Source organism: Heterocephalus glaber, unplaced genomic scaffold (genome assembly GCF_053883595.1).
Source record: "Heterocephalus glaber isolate CG9 unplaced genomic scaffold, H.glaber_assembly_v1.0 deba00000331, whole genome shotgun sequence".
Taxonomy (NCBI): domain Eukaryota; kingdom Metazoa; phylum Chordata; class Mammalia; order Rodentia; family Bathyergidae; genus Heterocephalus; species Heterocephalus glaber.
The window spans coordinates 31,924,278-31,945,630 of NW_028258142.1; the positions used below are offsets into that span (position 1 = coordinate 31,924,278).

A 21,353-nucleotide genomic window follows, 5' to 3' on the forward strand; every position below is an offset into this window, starting at 1 on the left:
TATGAGGTTACCTGTGGGATTAGAGCCCATACTAATCACTTGACTTGATTGCATCTGCAAAGAACCCATTTCCAAATAAAATCACATTCATAGGTTGGGGGAGATTAAGACTTCAGAATATCTGGGGGGCCATAATTCAACCTATAACACAATGTTGTATAAACTCAACCTGTAAGCACCCGTGGGGACTATATGAATAAAATGGGGCAGGAAGGAGTTGTTTATGGAAGACTTCATGGTAGCCTGAGTATTGAGCTATGTTTTGAAAGAGGGACAGAAACGCACTTGTGGAAGCTGAGTGTGCCAAGTGTTTATGCAAAAGCAGAATGAGCATGTTTGACTGTTGTCAGAAATATTTTTGTGGAATATGTGCCTTGTAGCCCATGCTTACTTTTCTGTCTCTTCGCTTGTGTAGATGGAACAACCAAGGAATGAATTGGACCAGGATTCAGATCTGGCCTACAACAGTCTGAAGGTAAGACTGTGTGTATGCCAATAGAGGACAGATGACAAAGCTGGGCATCAGAAAACTAGGCCCTAAACTCCAGCCTTCTGTGGGTAATAAGTAGAAACATCAACAAATTACTTCTTTCCACACTTTATGTCTTCACTACTATTTCACTAAAACTTGTGTCTTCACTAAGTTGACTTTAGTGTCTTTGAAATGAAAGAAAATTTGCATTTACCCCCAAGGAATGATAATACATGCCTTACCTACCTGATACAGCTTCAGCTAAAATAAAATGTGGGCATTGAAATAAAATTGCACTTTGAAAAAAAATCCAGACTTGCAGAGGCAGATGTAAAGCAGAAGTTATCTCCCCGATGCATCAGGTGCCAGCCTGGCTGGAGATAGCAAGGTGGAATGGTGGAGACCTCAGGTCTAAGGATGAACGAGCTTCATGGTAGGAAAGAGTGTACAGAAAAGGGGTGTCAGACCAGTCCCAACCTCTATTCCCATTCCTAATGACTTGGTAATGTGGCAGTTTATCCAATCTGCTAGTCACTTGTAGGACTACAGATAATTCTGTTAATGGCTACCTTGCCCAGGAAAAATCATTCCCGTGGCTTTTTTTCTCAAAAATGTTTATTATGATATAAAATACACAAAACATAAAATTTATAATCCTAACTTTTTTTTTGTACTGGGGATCGAACTCAGGACCTTGTACTTGCAAGGTAGGTGCAGTGCCACTGAGCTAAATCCCCAACCCGATCATCCTATTTTTAAGCATACACTTCAGGGTATTAAATACATTCACAATATTATACAAGCATCTTACCACTATCCATCTCTAACTCTTTTCATTTTGCAAAGCTGAGACTGTCCACCTAAACAGCAATTCCCCATTCCTCCTCTTCCTGAGCCCCTGATAACCAATGTTCTATCTTTCTTTCTTTGTGCATTTGATTACTAGGGTGCCTCATACAAGTTGAATCATACAATATTTTTCTTTTCACGGTCACCTTATTTCCTTTAGCCTTAATGTCTTTGAAGTTCATCGATGTTGTAGCATGTCAAAATTTCCTTTCTTTTTAGGAAATATATATATACCACATTTTGCTTATCCATTCATTCATTGGTGGAATTTGGTTTGCTCCACATTTTAACTATTGTTTCAATGAACTTGGGTGTACAAACATCTCATCAAGACCCTGCTTTAGGGCCGGGGATTTAGCTCAGTGGTTGTGCCGCCTGCTTCACAAGCACAAGGACCCAAGTTTGATCCCCGGTAAAAAAAAAAAAAAAAAAAGACCCTGCTTTAAATTGTTTTGAGTATATACCCAGAAGTAGAATTGCTGGGTCATATGATAATTCTATTTTTAATTTTTTGAGAAACCACTATACTGTTTTCCATAATGGCTGCACTATTTTATACTTCTACCGACAATGACAAAGCTTCCCATTTCTCCTCATCCTTACTTCAACTTTTTGTTTTGTTTTTTGAGAAGAGCTATCTTAGTGGATATAAGGAAGTATCTCATTTTAATTTTGATTTGTTTCTCTAATGATTAGTAATTTTGAGCATCTTTTTCTGTACATATTGGCCATTTGTATACTCTTCTTTAGAGAAATGTCTACTCGAGTTCTTTGTACATTTTTGAATCAGTTTTGTGATTGTTGGGTTTTAGGAGTTCTCTGTATTTTCTGGAAATTAATCCTTTATCAACTTTTTGTTTTACTTTTGCTCTGATGGGGATTGAACCCAGGGCCTCATGCATGCTAGGCAAGTGCTCTACCTCTGAGCTACAGCTCCAGCCTGCCTACACAATATAAGAATCGTAAATATTTTCTCCCATTCTTTGGGTTGCCTTTTTACTGTGTTGATAATGTCTTGGGGGGGGGTAACTGGTTATTGAATCTAGGGCCTCGTGCGTGCTAGGCAAGTGCCGTAGCGCTAGCTACAACCTCAGTCCTTTTTATTTTGTATTTTGAGACAGGGTCTCCCTAAGTCAACTAGGGTAGTCTCTAACTTGTGATCCTCCTGTCTCAGCCTCCCAAATACCTGAAATTACAAATATATACCACCATATTCCCACTGTTGATAATGTTTTCATGTACTTTTCCCCCATGAAGTACTGTTTTTCTTTTGTTGCCTATGTCTTTGGTGTCATAGCCAAGAAATCATTACCAAATTGCATGTGATGAAGATTTTGCTCTGTGTTTTCCTTTAAGAATATTGTAGTTTTAGGTCTAACATTTAGGTCTTTGGTCCATTTTGAGATAATTTTTGTGTATGGTGTGTGGTAAGGGTCCACCTTCATATTTTTGCATGTAGAAATCCACTTTGCCAGCACCTTTTAGATTTTTAAACAACTATGGCTACACCAATGGTTTGTGAAAGGGAAGGAGCATTTTACCAGGTTTTCTTCCTGGAATTATTGTTTAGACTTATTTGCTTCATGTGATATTTGAAAGATTTAAAACCTAAGGAGCCTGGGGTCTATGCAATAAATACTAGTTGCAGGGGGCCTTGTGCAGCCATTCTTCAGCTTCCTTTCCTGTGGAAGGCCTTAGCTCTTTTCCAGCTGGAGCCTTGTCTAATTGGATTTGAAAAACCTTCCACATGTGGATTTATAAGATAAGACTATACTGGGAGGACCCCTCAGTGAGTGGTGAATTTTGATTAAACCCTAGATACCCTCTACCAAAAGTTAGACATATTGCCAGATCCTTCTATAATGTATAAAGTAACCCCATCTCTGCTCTACTCAGAGATGTATTGTTTGGGTGCTACACACAAGGCTTGATTATGCCACCTGTTGGGGCTGATGTCAAATTGAAGGTCCTCGGGTTTGTCATACCTAGCTTAACCAAGTTAGCTTGAAGGAATGTGGAGTGGACTAGGAGATGGGATGCCTGTTGGGCCAACAGCCTGGGTCAAGGTGTCAAGGACAGTGGGCAGAGGACAGTGGGCAGCACAGGTGGTTAGAGCAGACAGGGTGGGTGTGGGACCAGGGAGGAAGGGGAAAAGTTCACTATCCTTGGGGCCAAGCATAGATGAGGGACAGGTCAAGTGGCCAAAAAGAGCTCTCTTTCCCAATGGTCTGAGAACCTGCTGGGCAGAAAGTAGACCAGTTTGAGGCAGTTGGCAGCTTTGGGTTTCCTGCTCTGGGCCTTAGCTGAGTTGAGATCAGGAGATAGTGCCCAATGACTCAGAGCTCAAGAATGAAAAACGGGGCTGGGGATTTAGCTCAGTGGTTCCGCTGCCTGCCTCGCAAGTGCAAGGACCTAAGTTCGATCTCCAGTACCAAAAAACAAACAAACAAACAAAAAGAATGAAAAACAGAGCAACTAAGAGCCCAGATTGACAGGTAAATACTTTTCATCTTAACCTACCACCCAAACTTTGGTGAGCATGAACCAGAAAAGGTTCAATTAAGAAGGTCCTATCAGTGACTTTTTAACTTCCTTAAGCTCTTCTACAGAAGTTTTTCATTTTATTTGTAAATTTTTTAAAGTGATTCTACTCATGTTGGAAATTTTTTTATCCAGAAAATATAAATAATTTTTTTAAATCTATTTCTGCCTCTTGGAGGCATCCTCTGATATTTGAATATTCTAATGCTTTGTCTATGCATATTATTTGGACACAATACTTGACACCTGTAACTTGAAGGAGGATAGGTTTAATTGGGTTCATGGTTTCAAGGGGTTCAGTCCATCTCGTCAGCTGGCTGCAAGGGAGAAACATCATGGTGGAAGAGTGTACAGAGCAAAGATATTTGGTCATGGCAACTGGGAAGCAGAGCCAGGGAACAGTGCCAGAGAGAAAGAGGGTAAAGGATCAGATACAGTATCTAAGGTCACACCTCCATGACTCACCCAGACACACCCAGAAGTGTAGTTTACTAATCACCACAGTGGCTCCCAACCCAATCAAGTTGACACAATTAAGCTTAACCACTCCATTATGTACATAGCTGATATATGGAACTTTATATTTTGCTTTTTTCACTTTTTTCTTGCTAATCTCTTTGAAAACATGATTTTTCATGGTTGGTTAAAACTTTATAACAAGATTATGACAATTTTCTTAACCAGTCTTAATTGCCAAACATATAAATTGTTCTGTTACACTCTCATAAGTACTAGGGCCAGGGATTTAGTTCAGTGGTGCCGCTGCCAGCCTTGCAAGCACAAGGCCCTGAGTTCTATCCCCGGCACCAAAAAAAAAGGATGTGCTCACTTAGGCAGCACATATACTAAAACTATTATATTGTGATAAAACTAGGCTTTTTGTTTGCTTTTTGACACACCTGAGATACCCATAATTATTCCATTAAAGTTTTTCAGAATTTTAGGAAAATAAGCTGCATCAATCACTGCTAAGGCTAGCAAGATTCATGAGACAGAGCTGGTTGTACTGCTTTATCTATAGAACATGGATTGGTTTTATTGGCTTAAATATTGCAAAGTTAGAGGGTTGCAGGGTGGTGTTGATTATATATAGAAGTATGTTAGTTGGGTGCAGTAGCACACTGCTACTTGGGAGGCTAAGGCAAAAGAATTGTAAGTTCAAGGCCAGCCTGAAACTTGGCAAGACCCACTTCCTACCATAAATGAAAAAAAATGCATTTATCCCTTACTTGAAATTGTGCAACACCCAAGCTAACACTTTTCCCATGTGAAATATGGCCTGCTTTGAAGTGGACACCTTTATAAAGTGTTCTCCAGAAATGCATTAAGTGAAGGAAAATAATAGATGCCAGATCCCTCCGCAGGAAGCGTCCATCTAATCTACCCAATTGATTTAGAGATGCCCAGGGACAGGCTGCAGAGATATCTGGAAAAAGGAAGCCAGGAGTACAGGCGATGGCACCCCACCCTCAACCTGCTCTCAGCCATATTCTGCATTCTTTTTCTGAATAATTCAGCCCTTCCACTCCACCCGCACATACTCTCCCAACTTCAGCCTTCATCCACATACTTACTAATCCATCTCTAGCTACCTTTGTATCCTAGAATCCTAGACCCATCATTCTGACTCATGTACCTTGGGGACCACAGTCAGATGCATCTGATGTGCAGAGCCCTTCTTGGGTTTACTGGTCCCAAGAGATGGCCCAAACATCTAGACTTTTCCTTCCCACACCCAGTCACCACATCCTGACAGTTCTGCTTCCTGAGTGGGGCACTCTATGTTCCACTCTGGTCTCTGCCACAACCCATGCCACCTTATTCTTGCCTCTGCCCAGCACTACAAGGTCCCAAGTCTAGCTCCTTCCCTCACTTTTCACAGCCCTCACCTGTACCTCTTGACTCCTTCCTCACCCTGCTCTGCATTGCATTTCCTCAGCTAATCCTGGCCCTTCTCCTTTTGTTGGGCTTTTTGTGCCTGGAACACTCACCTGACTAACTGCTGCAGCTCCTTAATTGTCAGTCACCCCCTCCAGGGAGCCTGCTCATACATCTAAGACTCAGTAGATGGAGACCTTCTGTGACCCCTAGTTCACTTGTGTTGCAGCATGGCCCAAACTGCAGTGCAATGATTTACACTAATTACCTTAGTGTAATCATTAGGCTCTAAGTAGGTACTGTGTCCCTAGCACTGAGCCACAGTGCCTAGCAGAAGGGAAGGATAAAAGAGTCCTCCAAAGGAATGGCATGACATTTGGGTGCATCAAAAATATGTCTTTCACCCAAATACTATCCCATTCCACTTATGAGTACCTAGAGGAGTAAGTCAAACACAGAGAGTGGATAGATGGGGTTGCTGGAGGCCAGGAGTGGAGATGGGGAGTTAGTTTTTAATGGGAATAGTTTCAGTTGGAGAAGGTGAAAGTTCTAGAGATTGATGATGGGGATGGTTGCACCACAGTGTGAATGTGCTTAATGCTACAGAACTGTATACCTAAAAATAGTTGAGATGGTAAATTTTATATTATGTACAATAAAACCTATGTACCCTTTTATGGCACTGTTGGGCCAGGAAGAATGATGTAGAAATGGTAACCCAGGTGGGTAGCAGGGCAGAGGTGATATAGTTAAGGTGGTACCCAGGGATGGTTGGAGACTAGAATAAATAGATACTTCTCAAGTGTGCCCTGGGTGGGAATCTTTGTGACAAACAGCTGGAGCTCTCCCTCGGGCTGACCCTGTTTGTCTTGGAGCAGGATCTCACTCCAGAGTAGGAACTTGGAATGGCTGTAAACCAGACACCCAGCCTACAGCTTCTGCCACTGAGCCCATCTGACTAATCAGAATGTACCTTGAGCCATGGTGAGGACCCAGGGCTCTTGCTCCAAGCACACTATTCCTCCACCATGTGATGCTGACTCTCCTGAGGATGGCATTCAGCTGCTGGCAGGAAAATCACTCAGGCATTGAGTGAATTCTCCTGAACTTAATAAATGGACTCACCACAGGCTTCATGAGTTCATCAATAATCATTAAAGATTAGTCACCTTACCCCAGGGCCCTCCTCATGTCTGCAGAATCACTCTCTCCGTGCATGGCTTTAAATCTCCTCCAGAATCTTCACATATATGTTGAAGTGGTGGGAAAGACCCTGGGTCAGAAGATGGGAGTCCCAGCCTCTTGCCCAGGCTCAGCCTTTAAACTTTCTGTCAGCCTTCCCCTCACTGGACTCAGTTTTCTCATTCAGAAAATAGAGATTGTGCCCAGTGGTCCTGGCTCTGTTGTCCTGTGGTTCAGCAACAAACATGCAGGCAGTGCATTCTTAGACATGTTGAGTTGGTTAAGGCAGGGGAGGAGAAGGCCATCTGAGAGAGTAAACGGGTTGTCACTTGGGCTGTTTTCCAGAGGCAAGAGCTGGAATCGGAGAATAAGAAGCTGAAAAATGACCTGAACGAGCTGAGGAAAGCTGTAGCTGACCAAGCCACACAGAACAACACCCCTCACAGTTCCCCAGACAGTTACAGCCTCCTGCTAAACCAGCTCAAGCTAGCCAATGAGGAGCTCGAGGTCCGCAAGGAGGAGGTGCTCATCCTCAGGACCCAGATTGTGAATGCTGACCAGCGCAGGCTTGCTGGCAAGAGCACGGTAACAGGAAGGCCACGATGACTGGGGTGGTTGGGGATGATGCTAGGTAATAAACCTACATTGTCTTAGATATTTTACCCACGATGGTCTTAAACCAGAAAGAGCAGTTCTCTTACTCTGGATTGCCTCTAAAGGGGGCACAAGGGCCTTGTGTGATCTTTCCTGAGAAATGGAGCTAGAAGTTTCTAGAATCTTCTAAATTTACTCATAGGTTCAAAAAGGAATAAGACAAAGAATTAGATGCATAACCTGAAATGACCATGTTTTTTACCTCATGCCTCTTGCTGCTTGTTTCTAAACAAAAGTGGAGAAAAATGTTCTGTCTCAGCCCTCCCATGGTGGCATGTCTCAATTAATAATGTTCTCCCTTCTGGGACAGATTATAGAGCGAGGAGGGGACAGAAGCCATGTGGTCACTCCATTGGCTCTAATAGTCTGGGCTACTTCTGGGCCTGGGCTCTGGGGTAGCTTGGGCCTTGGGTAAGTAGTTGGTAAAGAGGGTAGAGTATTCAACTCTGAGCCAGAGTTTAATCATGTCCTCCGGACAGGTGTACTTTATCTTGCCAGGGATACTGTCTCTGCCATCTCCTTCATTGCTTGCACTCAGTGTTTCCCAGTTAGGCCGTGTCACTCTGTGTCTCTTCTAAGGTAGCCTTTTAAATCACATTTTTGCCTGTGTTTAACTGCAGTTATCTGTGTCCTTCTAGGCTTTTGTCTTTTCCCAAAACATGTCTCTATACTTCTCTTTATATATGAAGTCATTTCATGGCAGCTGTTTATAGCCAGAGTTTTTTTTCTTCTGGGGCCTTCTAGGAACCGAACATTAATGCTAGAACAAGCTGGCCTAACAGTGAAAAGCATGTGGATCAGGAAGACGCCATTGAGGCCTATCATGGAGTCTGCCAGACAAACAGGTAAGGCCCACCTCTCTGTAAGCTAAACCCAGAGAGGGAAGGAGGACCCTTCCCTCTTCTTCAGGCATTGGTCATGTGCTTAGCATCAGGGAATTATTTATTGAAGGTGGACTCTGTTAGCCCCAAGCCCTTGGGAAGTCTGTCATTAGCTTCAGCAAGACTGGACCAACACACCCGAAGCCACTAGAGCCAGTATTCCCTAGGTGTGTTAGGAATAGAGAGCTTCCATAGGAGGATGACAAGAAGCAGAGAACTCCGAAAGACTGTCCGAAAGGGGCTTTTCTCATGGAGAGGAAGCTCAAATAATGGTGGGGTGTTTGCTCCAGCCAACTGCTGTAATACTAGCCTCACTTATGTGGTAGGGGCTCATCCCCTGTCACTTAAAAGGAGATTGAACCCAAGCGAAGCACTACCGAAGTTGAATGGGAAGGGTTTCCCTCTACCATTTTACCCAGAATGAGATTTCTCTGGATTTTAGTTAACCAGGAACATCTGCCTCTTCAAGAATGAACTAACCAAGGGTTAAGGCAAAAAAGAGGATTGCTTGACAGAAACAACAGGGCTGGGGATTGTCAGTGGATAAAAGGGAAATTCCCCAGATCTGGGTGGTGTGGCAGAGTCTGGCTCTTATGGTGGCCTTCAGGTCCCCTTGCTTACTTGCTGTCTAGTAACTATTGCATAACTGTTCAGTGCCTCACGTGCCTCATCTGTGAATCATAGTAGTGTGCCTTTTGTGGGTATGGAGAAGACTATGTAAGTTAGACCTGTAAAATCAGAGCTGGCCTTTTCCCTGGCTTCCTTTTTCTCTCATCTCAACTAATTTCCTGTTGAGCTATCAATCACTGAACATTTGTTCAGAATTGCTGAAAACAGGAAGCACTTCCAGAAAATGTCAGTAGGTGGCACTGTAAGTACAACCTGAAGTTTCTTCAGTAATACAGCGTTACTAAGGCCTTAGAGCTTTGAGTCCCTGATCTTCTAGTGGAGTCCCTCTTTCTACAGATGAGGAAACTGAGGCCCAGAGAGTTGAGCAGCTCAGGCACACAACTGGCCTGTTACTGAGTCCAGGTAGAACCCAGTAATCATGCCTCCTAGGCTGTGAGCATTTGGTAATGTGAAAGTAGATAGTCAGAAGGCACCCTAGGAAGAAATGAAATGTATTTCAAGAGAGGTAATTCTTTCCCTAAAGGATGGAGAGAAGGAATGAAGGTGACTCCCTCACTGGTAAAACTGGAGTGAAGATTTAATCTTTTTAAATTATCTTGAGTTGAAGATAAGGAATGAGATGAATAAGAAAAATAAATAGGTGATATTAAAGTAGAAAGAAACCAGCAGCCTGTGCTTGGCTTATCTTTCTCTTCTTCAAAACTCACTGTTATCAGCCCCCTTTCTCTTTATCCCCATGGTGTCAGAGATCAGTCCCAGACTATATTTTCCCAGAGGCCAATTAATATCCTGGAGGTGTTATCTTTATGGTAATAATGATGATGGTGATAAAATAAAAACAGCTTTATTATATCTGAAAATAACTCCATTCCCAGCAAGCCTAGCATACAATAAATAGTTGGCTAATAGCCTATGAACCTGAGTTAAGAACAGAAAAGAGCTGCTGTCATGGGAAGGAGGAGACCTGAGGACCCAAGTGCCCAGTGCCTGCCTCACCAAGTGCTGTTAGAAGTGACTATATTGGGGTTATCTCTTCCAATTTGGTTTCAGACTCAGCCTTGAGAAAATTTTGTAATTATATTTTGTAACTGAATCAAGAGGGCACTCCAGCAGGCTGGCTGGGAGGGCCCCACAGTGGTTCTGAGGAGCCCAGCCAGCAAGGGCACCCACCACAGTGAGATGGGGTCGAGTTATGCATGGTACCATGTCTTCAGTCACACACTCGCCAGCCACTGATTCCAGGCACAGATATTTCTACCCCAATCACAGTCCTGCTAAACAGCCACATTCCCCAAGTTTCTCTTGCTGATTCTCGTAGTTTGTAAAGTTCTGTTCTGGTCTTTACAACTGGGTCTTTCCCCTGGATTGGGGGGAGAAGCAATCATAGATAGCTCTTCTGTTTCCATTAGCTTTCTCATGCTTCTAGCTCCAGAACTAAGAAGAACCAGCATCAATATGACTGTTTTCTTAGCAAGAATGCTAAGAGAAAGAGGGGGCTGGGTTTTGGAAATCTTTAGTCTTCTCTGGGCTGTCTGTGTTCGGAGAGAAGTTGCTGCTGCTCTCAGACCAGCCTTACCTCAAAGTCAGAGAGCTAAGTTAGGCATGAAGGTGGTCGGACTCAGGTCTGGCTCCAAGATAGATCTCCTTTGACTCCTGGCCACTTTCTTCCAAGCCCTGCCAAGGCTGTAGAACTCCAAAATGAGTTTGATGGTGCTGTACAGGACCTTTCCTCGGGTCCCAGGAACCCTCCTCACCACCCCTTTCCACTGGCAGTCTTAGGAAACAACAGGAGGCACCAAGAATAGCTTTGTTGTTGCCACCTAAGCTGAGGTGGGTACATCTGGAGCTACACACATGCGCATGCACACACACACACCCCTCTGTCAGTGTAGATCATATTTGCCAAGGCAAATAGTGTGTGTAGTCTCCTTGAGATGTGCTTGGAGTTGACTGGCTCATCCAGCCATGAGCTCATCTGCGGGACATGTTGCTCAGAGGTGCAGAGGAGGTGAGAAAAGAGCCTGATTTTGCCAGCTCCCTCCTCAAGAGGCATCCCTTTAACCGCCCAGAAACTGAGATTTTGTCTCTGCAGCATTTCTCACATCGAACTGAATCAGGAGCACAGCTGCAGTCTGCTATACCTCAGTCCATAAACCATAGCTGTCCACAAATTCTCCATCTTATATGGCTAGGCCTGTTGCCTGAGAGGCTTCTGTGTTCCTGGTGTTTGGCGTACCCTCTCTTACTTCTCAGAGATTCACGGCGAATATCCTGGGCTGCTAAAGAGGAAGCCCACATGTGAACTAAAGAAATACAAGCACCTGAGGCACATTGGGTCTTTCTAGAAGCAAGAACCTGACCATCTCTGAGAAAGCTGGAGCCATGTCTCTTTCTGTCTGCAGAGAAGCAATTCCTTAGCCATGGCACAGGGCTAGTTGTTGGATCCTATTTTTCCCCTGTGGGGACAGGGAAAGTAAATATTTGATGCATGACCTTTATAGCTAATAATTTAAAATGTAGAAAGACTTTTGTTATCATCCAGCTGACCATTTTGACCTCACATGAAAAAACAGGTCCAGGAAGCGCAGGTGATAAGCCCAGGCCAAGGCTTGATAGAGCCAGAGCTAGGAGTTGCTTGGAGAGGCTTGTGTTCCACACGCTGCACCTGGCTGCCTCCTGTGGTCAGAGACTGCTTACTGCTTATTCATTCATGTGTATGGCCTCTTGGGAACAGGGCTCAGCACAGTGGCTATGCACAGGAGGTTCTCCATGAATATTTGTTGGTTTATTAATTGACATCAGACAATTTTTTAAAATTCCTGTGACCTGTGTGGGACTTTCCTTCTCCTACCAGCAGTTGCTGCTTCCTCTCTGGCTTCCATCTCTAAAAGGCCTGGGTGTGAGATGGGGCAAGCCACCTCTGGGGATTTGATTTCCTTTCATCTAGCAGCAAAGGCCTCTGCTAAGTTGGTTTTCAGGGTTTTTGTCTCCTTGTGTGCCTGATTTCCTGAACAATGTAGGGTGCCTGGGCTGTACAGTTCTCCCTTTTATCTCTGTCCACAATACCTGCCACATTCTAGTATTCAGAAATCTGAGTTCTTATGAAGTTGGTAATGAGGGGAATATTACTAACTTACTCAAGGTGTATCTCAGCATCACACATGTGCTACCCTAGAGTGTGGTTGTGATGATGGGAAATATAGAAGTGAGATGACTCTCAGAGACCCAGCAGCCCCTTAGAGGCTCTGAAGGGCCTGCTAGCCACAGGCCAGGGGAGCTTCAGAGCACTGTGAAAGGAGAAGGCTGGAGTTAGAGAATCCCTGCGTTCATCCCTTTCTGCCCTGGTGCTTGCCCTTCAGGGCTCTCCTTTGGGTTAAAGTACTACTTCAAACAGGGCCCTTGCTAAATCCAGTCATTAACACCTGAGAGGGAAGGTGCTCCCTCTTAACACAGCCTCAGGTCACTTTTAGATTTTCTGGGACAGGTGAAACACAGAGAACAGCTAAGTGCTAACCATGAGCAGGAAAGGTGGACTATTACCAAAGGCAACATCTGGGGGAGCTCTAAGCATTTGCAAGGCAAAAGTCCTGGGTAGGAGGGGTGTCCAAGATGACCTTGTTGACAATAGGCCCCCTCAGTGTTCAATCTTAACAGTAAGGGGCTGGCCAGGGAACAGGAGCCATAGTGAGACCCCAGAAGTGTCCTTTCTGCCATCTGTCTTATTCCTTCAGACCCTCAGAGAAAGCCTGGTGTGGATATGACTAGCTCTGCGCAAGAAGCAGCTCGTAATGAGCACCTCAAGTTCTGAGTACCACTTCCTTAAAGCTTGCCTTGGGGGGGACCCCTAGTGGGTAGTTTCACTCCCTGGACATCACACAAAAGCTAGTGGGGCAAGATAGCAGCTCACCTGGGCCAAAAACCTTCCTGAGGATGAATAGTTTGCCACCTGGGAGTTAGCAAAAGGTCACTGATCATCCCTCAGGCAGCATGGTTGCAGTTCCTGCTTCATTATTCATGGGCAGAGTCCTGGTGGGGACAGTAGTACCTTCCCTGTCCTCCACCCAGTCCTGCTGGCCTTTAAGGGTCTTCATGTGCCCAGGTGTGTGTGAAGTGGGGAAGTTTATGGGGAGGAGCATTTGACAAGCCTGCCCTCCTGGAGCTGCCTTTGCTCGCATTTGACAGACCTGCACTCCCTGAAGACAGCAGCAGTGTGCAGGTAGAAAGGTCCCTGGTAACCTGCTTTCCCAAGTTAGTAAACTGGAGAATGTACCGACTGCCAGTCAGGAGGACAGATCATTCAGTTCTCAACATATGAACTTGTTAGGCTATTTCTTTACCCAAGATTCTATAAGGGAGAGCTAGGGTTAAGGTTAGTTAATGCCTTTGTGCCCTTAAGGCATGACAGAAAGAAGTACACTGAAAAGCTGGCAAAATGTGCACTCCTTCCTCATCCTCACTGAGGCCGATGTCCCCCACGTGCGTCACCTGCTGCTTTGTGGCAGTACAGTGTCCTCCCTCACAGTGAGAGCCTGCTCACCACCTGTAGCTCTCTGTGCACTCACTGGTTTCTCTCTTCCCAGCCCTGTTTGCAGTCTTTCCTCTTCAGAAGGCAGCATGCTGGGTATGAGACATGGAAGTGCTGCTGCGTCCATCCTCTTTACATAGTGATCGGAGAAGGTGCAGCCCTTTGTTCTCTCCCTGACATCATGTGCCCCCATCTGTGATGATTAGTGGGCCTCAGATGAGGCCACATGGACCTGCTTCCCAGACAGACTGAAATCTGGGAAAGTTGGAAGAGGTGCCATCTGCAGGCACCCAAAATGTGGGAGCTAGAGAGGAAGATGGGTGAAGGGAGTTCTTCCTTGCCTTTTTCTGGTTTCCAGACCTTTGCTAGAATCACTTCATATTTCTAGGCTCTCTGCCTGCCTGTCTCTCTCCTCTGTACTGGATACCCTGTTTTTCTATCCTTTATTTCTAGCCAGACTGAGGATTGGGGATATTTGAATGAAGATGGAGAACTCGGCTTGGCCTACCAAGGCCTAAAGCAAGTTGCCAGGTCAAATTCACTCCTGTCTCCCTGTGTCTGCTTCTTCTGTGTGCTGCTCACGTCTGTGCTCCTTGTGTTTTGGCCAGATGGGTGCAAGGGCACAGGGCACAGTTAACATGGGCTGCTGGCTGTAGTCCCTGGAGCTGCCTGTCAATTTGTGCTGAGGCTGTGTGGATGGCCTAGGGGAGGCTGCCTTTCTGGGTCAAGGAGATAGCACTGGGTAGCCCAGTTGAACCTTAGAAGCCACATGATCCAACTCCCTGATTCTCCAGATGATGAAATAGAGAAGACGGGGAGCTTGCATCATGACAGGCACACAGCTGTTAAAAGCAATACTGAAAAGATTTACCTCTGGGGGCTCCCAGGCCTGTGCCGCTTCCACCTTCTGTAGGATCAGCCAAAACCATGAGCCTGACATGGCTGTCAGCTGTGCTCCAAATGCAGGGCTCATTGGAGCCTACCATCAGCACACAAGCTGGTCCTTGTGTCAAGGGTCCCCAGAGCTGACAAAGCCAAGAGCTATACATTTACCGTGTGTCTGACCTTCACACACCCTTATGGGGAAGAGCACTGCATTTGGGGGGTTTCAGGGACTTGCTGGTTAAGTGGAATGTCTAGCATTTGATACCAGAGTCTGAACTGTTACTTGTTAGCCTTCAGAAGTGATTGAAAGAACACAACACGATGGCCTCCATGTTTGTTGCTAGTATGTGACTTTTAGGGGCTGTGCCATAGCTTTTTTGAGCTTCTCAATAAGAGATGGGGTGGGCCGGGGATTTAGCTCAGTGGTTTCGCCACCTGCCTCGCAAGCACAAGGACCCAAGTTTGATCCCCGGTACCAAAAAAAAAACATGCTGACTGAAGAGATGGGGTGATGCTATTTCGGTTTGTTTCCCAGAAGAGGAAACAGGCTCAGAGAGATAACATGAGTGCCATCACTGTCTCCCTCAGCAAGGTAGTATCAGAGCTGGGGCAGGAGCTGGCACCCTTCCCTGATACTCACCTCTCAGGTGGCCCTCTTCCTCCTGCCACTGATAATGTGGTAGAGGTTCTGTCCTAGCAACAAGGAGGTATCGTGTCTCCTGGCTCTTCAGGCTTTCTCTGGTTCCTTTGTGGCCCCATATCCTATGAGGAAGCTGACATTAGGATGGTTCCTCACAGGAAGGCAGTGAATCAGAACGTGACCTGCTGCACCGAGTCATTATAAGGAAAGTGATTAATGAAGGTAAAGCTCTTTGCGCATACCTGGCATGTGGCAAGCAGTGTAAACATTACATACCTGCTACTTACATTACTAAGGTGGTGGTTATTCAAAAAGATCACATTATTGCCCACTCAGAAATTTGTTTTATTGGAAGAGGGACCCCTGTGCCAAAATAGATCATTCCTTATGCCACTCTGACAGCAAATCAGGTGTAGTGTAATGAGTAAATGAATGTGTTAATAAAATAGCATACAGGCTTGTGCATCAGACCTGGTTTATTAAAACAGCCTTGCCCTGGCTGTGGCCTGGAGCCTCTCTCAGCCTTATCTTTCTCCTTTTCACATTGAGGGGGTTAGCCTGATGCTTGGACAGGGCTTACACCAAGTCCTTGCCCCAAGCCTACTTAGAGAGTAATGCAGTCACGAACAGGGAACACACAGGATAGGTCATGAAGTGCATCCCTGGACAGCACACCTAGAACCCAGGTGCTCCTGCCCTTGTTAAACTTACAACACACTGGTGATTACTTTTAGTGTATTATAGCCAATATTGATATTATTATTTTCCATTGATAATAGACCTGTGCTGAACAGGTGAGTCCTTGATCATATCCTCATTCATTGTGTCACTTTGTTGAGAAGGCCTTGGGAGCCAGATTGTACTCAGTTCTGCTGTGGAGCAGCCAGGGGCTCTAACAGCTGTCCCCTGAGCAGTGCCCGCTTCTTAGCTCTATGCCTAGCTCTGATCAGAGTCTTTACTGTATCTCAGGAAAGGGCTTGGACGTGTTGCCCCATGCAGACCAGATTGGGGAAGCTTTTTATAGTCCCTTTCATCCAGCCTCCCCTACCTTTCTTTCATATGAAGTTGACTAAATCCGAATGCTGGGCTTGTTACCCCCAAAAGACAGCAGTGTTGCCATGGTAATTCAGCTCCCATAAATGAGGCTTCTGCTGAGCTTTGTGCTGAGCCTCCCCAAAGTGTGGGAGCCCTGGCCTTTGGCCTTTTAGACTTAGTCTCTAAGCCTTCTCCCCAATCCATGATATAAGTTGGGGTTTTTTTTTTGGTACCGGGGATCAAACTTGGGACCTTGCACTTGCGAGGTAGGTGCTGGAACCACTGAGCTAGATCCCCGGCCCTAGCTGGGGTTTTTTTAGTACTAGTGATTAAACCTATTGCCTTCATAATGCTTCACAATGAGCTACATCTCCATACCTCTTTTTTTTTTTTTTTCCTGAGACAGGATCTTTCTAAGTTGCCCAGGCTGGGCTCAAACTTGCAATTCTCCTGCCTCAGCCTCCCTGAGTGCTGGGATTACAGATGTGTTCCACCACACCTAGCTACAAGTTATTTTGGGTTCGATGGAAAATGTCATAAAAGTTGCTTATGTAGGATAAAGTAAAGGTAGTAATGGTGAAGTCAAATAGAAAAGCAAAGTATAGGCCCCTTTCCTTTCTAAAATGTGTAGGAAATCTATACAGAAAATAATATATTTAGCTTAGCTTATTGGAGTTTTGTCTTAATAATTCTTGTGAACTATGGGGCAGTTCAAATGAATCCTTGAATTTAAAAGAAGCTATCAGGGCCGGGGATTTAGCTCGGCGGTTTCGCTGCCTGCTGCGCAAGCGCAAGGACCAGAGTTTGATCCCCGGTACCAAAAAAAAAAACACATTAAAAGAAGCTATAAGAAGTTTACTTGTCGTGGTATTTTGTTTTGTTTTGTTTTTGGTACCGGGGATCAAACTCAGGTCTTTGTGCTTGCGAGGCAGGCAGCAGAACCACTGAGCTAAATCCCCAGCCCTGACATTTTGATTTGGAGATAGTGTCTCAGTCCCAGAGCAAGAGATTAAGCTCATAGAATGAGGAACAAGTCAAGAAAAAGGCCTACATCCAGGAATGCCTTTGGCCTTGGTTTCCCATCATCTGAGAGGACAGGTTGGCCTGCTTGCCTGATGAGCTCCACAGTGTCTGTCTCCCTCCATCAACCCCCACTGGTGATACCCAGTTGCTGCTGTGTGCTTGGCCACTCCCCTATTGTGTTTCTGTCTGTGGTCCTCAGTTGGGGGAGCCATCCCAATCCACGTGATCACCTGTCCTCTTTTTCTGGCTGCAGGCTGCTGGAAGCACAGCTGCAGGCCCAGAGCCTAGAACACGAGGAGGAGGTGGAAAGTCTCAAGGCCCAGGTGGAGGCTCTGAAAGAGGAAATGGACAAACAGCAACAGACCTTCTGCCAGACACTGCTGCTCTCCCCAGAGGCCCAGGTGGAATTTGGTGTCCAGCAGGAGATATCCCGGCTGACCAATGAGAACCTGGTGAGTAGCTATTCTTCGTGGGTTGCAGCTCTGTTAAGCATGTGCTGTAAGAAATTAGCATTGGGGTAGATTTTACCCACACAGGAGGGTTTGTGTCCTTGGCTGTCTAGTAGGAACAAAGATTCTAGAAATCCCCAGTTGACCAATGAGAGATAACTGAAACACCTTTTAGGACTTAGTGGCTTAAAGTAGTATAGATCAGGAAGTCTCACAGATCTCAGTGGGAACATCATGTCTCTGTTCCACTTGACACTGACTGGGGCCAAAAGATCCAAAATAGCCTCATTCCCATGTCTGAGATCTCCATTCTCCTTCCAAGTGGCCTCTGTCTCCACCTGCTGTCCCATTCATTGGTCTAGCCTGAGCTGCTATCTTCCAAGAGGATGAAGCAGGAGCCATGGGCCTTTTAAGGCCTGGTTCCAGAACTACCACAGTGTTACTGCCCCACATGCTATTGACCAAGACAGATTACCTTAGGCCAGGTGTCATGGGGAATAGACCCCATCTCCCAGTAGGAGGACTTATTGATGGCCAGCTTGCAGGCAGTCACCAAAGGAACCCTGGAAGATGCCAGACAAACGGAAAGTAAGTCTCTGTCCCATGAGAGCTTACAGGTCGTAAATGTAAGGCATATTTAAAAAAAAGGAGATGGTGTTTTTTAAAACATGATTCTACGTGAGATTAACAACAAATATTACAAAAAGAAAATCGATTTGAGGGAAGGTTCTAGAGAGGAAGTAAGGCATGAAGGGGATGTGCTGTGTAGTTTGGCATGAAGCAGGAGGGAGATGAAGGGTATGGACAAAAAGATACCAGGACAGGAGTACGGGGCAGGGGTGGGATGACATGAGAGAGCCACTTGCCTTCTGGAGTGAGTGTGCCTATGGGGAAACAGCAGCAGGTGCCCCAAACCTGAGCAACAGGCCACACACCAGCAATGCATCCAGCCTGGGAGTCCAGGCTGCCATTTCTCCTTGTAACCAGGCAAGCTGGAGTTTATTGATCCCAAGAAGAGTGGGGTGGTCCCTGGACCAGCAGCTTTCCAAGTAAACTTGTATACATATGACCCTTCCTTCCTTTTTTCCCATTTTCCATTTTCACATCACTGTCTGTTGCTCATATGAATGTAAACAGGTGGCTTTATGGAAAGAAACATGCGTATTAGATCATTAGGCCAGTGTCTGCCAGGGAAAGGTGGCAGCCTGGAAAATGTGTTTGCCAGCCCATGCTGCCTGGAGGGCCATTGACCAACAATCTGGTTGGTGGATGACCCTACCTAGCAAGGAGGAGTGTGTACCATGCAGGCACTATATTCACTCACAAGAACAGCATAGGAGAGTCAGTGAATGGAAAAAGTGGATAGTCCCACCTTATGAGACCAATGGAGCAAAAGAAGACAGTACTATGGGCCCCTCTGCCAGAGTAGTGAGCCCTAGGGCAGTGTGAGTAAACCTATGGCACATGTGCTACAGCGAGCTGTTTGTATCACTGAAAGCGCTAAAAGGTTTGCCATCACTGCTGGGCAGGCGAGGGTGAGGATGAAGATAGACAGGGATCTTCCTTGACCCAGGCTGAGGCTGGGACTCATAAGCAAAGCCAGCCCCAGCAAGTTCCAGGAGTAGTTTGGTTTATGTTTTCTGCTCAGCAAATCTTGGTGCCTTCCGTGTGCTGGCCAGCAGAGCACATACATCCATCAGGGAGGAGGACATGTGTGCACAGTTAAACACAACACAGTATACCAGGGAACTTGAGGGGTCACGTGTACAGTAATTTAGGGGAAATTGCTTCTGGCTAGTGTGGTCATGAGATCACTGACGCTCTTAGAGGGGTGTGTAGAAGGGAGGATGTGATTGTCTCTCCAGGTAGCAACTTGAAAAGTTTAGAGATACCTTCAGTCATATTCATCTTTCAGTGCCATCGTTTCTCTTGGGTTGAACTCTGTCCTGTAAGTTTGTTAATTTTAGCCTCTGACTTTGCACCTCAGTAGCTTCACAAGTTTGCCAGCACTCTGTTACCTTTTGTTTATCCTAAGTTTGTTGGTGTCAAACTTTGAAGATGTAGGTGGTTCCAACTCACAGCAAGTTTGGGAGGCATGACTTTATATAATCTTGCTCAGCACATTAAAAGATATGACCTTATGATATTTGGGAGGAGGGGTATTGGCCTAAAGAGCTAACAAGCAAGATATAGGAGTTCACCAGTACAAAGCCACCAGCAGTGCCATGGCTCCAAACTCCCCCTTCCTGGGCTTCTTCAAGAAGCTGGCTTACACACCAGAGCTTTATGCCCAGCTGCTGAATTCATCTTTCCTTATTGAAGTGTTTGGTGTTTAATCAGTTGCACGTATGTATTGGAGTATTTATTGTCTATCCTTCCAGAGTGTTTTTTAAACAATGTTGGGAAAGACCCGAGCACATTTTCTAGATTTGTTAGTTGTGAGTAGAGTGGTGAGCATGGGGACCAGTTGGCTGTTGCAGTACCAGGGACCTGGCCAGGCTCAGCCTGCGCAGCCTGAGTTCCTCATGTACTGGATCAGCTGAGTCACTTGCCTCCAAGCACCAATGCATGCACTGCTAGAGTCAGGGCCATCGTTGAGGATTACACGTGATTGGATGTGGAAAAGGTTATGTGAGCATGAAGTGTGGGTGGCAGTAGCAGTGCAGCAAAGTCAAATCAGCTGCGGGGACATTAAAATGCTTTCGGCGCAGCTCGAGAAGGGTGTCTGGGGATGAGATGGAGTTGGACTTCACCGCTGCCCACTTGCTGGCATTTCTCAAGACACCTAGGTCCTTTGTACCAACTCTTTGTAGAGTCCACTCGTAGAGCCCCGACCTAGGTTTACTCTATTCTTTTTCTGTCATTTTTCAGTTTTCAGTTATGTCTCAATCTGAGAATGTTTTTCTTCCTAATTTTACTTTTTATCAAGGTAAATAAATGAAGTCATTACAGTGTCCATGACTAGACCTTATTGTCTTCATTGGCCACAGCACTGGGATTGAACTTTTGGCTATGGACCAGCCTCAAAAAATTGTCATCTAAGACACCTTTAGAGGTTCTAAGAGAGCATGTTTACTTTTGTCTTTCCGATCACTTGAATCACTGAGGCTGTACTATTAAAGTGACAGAACAGGTTCTTTCTCTCTACCTCCCCTGCCACAGAATGCCACTGCTTAGCTGGATCAGGGTGACATCAGTGGCAGCAAAATCCTTCCCTCAATTGCTTGCTGTTCCGCGCCCCAGGGGGCTGACTTGTTTCCAATGGCAGCAGTTGCTAGGGATTGGGGCCACAGCTGCTACCCTGTTTGGCTTCAGGGCCCCAGGTCATCTCACTGGCCCTTCCAGCCAATTCCCCCTGTGCCCACATTCCTACACCTCCATCTGTCCATTACTTCCCAGGGCACTGCCCACCCTGCCCCAGGATACCCAGGCTGAGTGTCTCCTGGAGAGTGCCATAGCAACCTGAGGAAACTTGGCTTGGGGAGCCCTGGGATTCCACAAGGTGCCAGAACCAGGAAGAGTTTGCCCTGTGATTGTTGAGATAATGAGTTCTGACTCATGCCTGTTTCCTGGGCTTGCCTGCTTCCGGGACTGCACTGCAAGGAGCCGGAGCCTGCGTAGGGGCAGCACTTCTAGCTGGGACACTGGCTGGGCCCCTTGGACAGCTTCCTGCAAGCCACTCTGGTTCCTTTGCTCCTAGCAAGTACTC

At 45.7% G+C, this 21,353-nt stretch overlaps 1 protein-coding gene across 5 annotated transcripts in view; it reads left to right on the forward strand.

Moving 5' to 3' along the window:
• The window catches only part of Myo5b (myosin VB), a 385,932-nt gene that overhangs the window by 337,461 nt on the left and 27,118 nt on the right, over positions 1–21,353 (forward strand). For 3 of the 5 annotated variants that reach the window (XM_013075970.3, XM_087192980.1, XM_087192989.1), the window contains 5 exons: positions 416–475; positions 7,268–7,507; positions 8,321–8,421; positions 14,066–14,143; positions 17,449–17,647. In XM_013075970.3, coding sequence (XP_012931424.1) covers positions 416–475; positions 7,268–7,507; positions 8,321–8,421; positions 14,066–14,143; positions 17,449–17,647 — 678 coding nt within the window. The remainder of the gene's footprint in view (positions 1–415; positions 476–7,267; positions 7,508–8,320; positions 8,422–14,065; positions 14,144–17,448; positions 17,648–21,353) is intronic. The other 2 variants (XM_087192987.1, XM_087192984.1) reach the window with 1 other exon arrangement.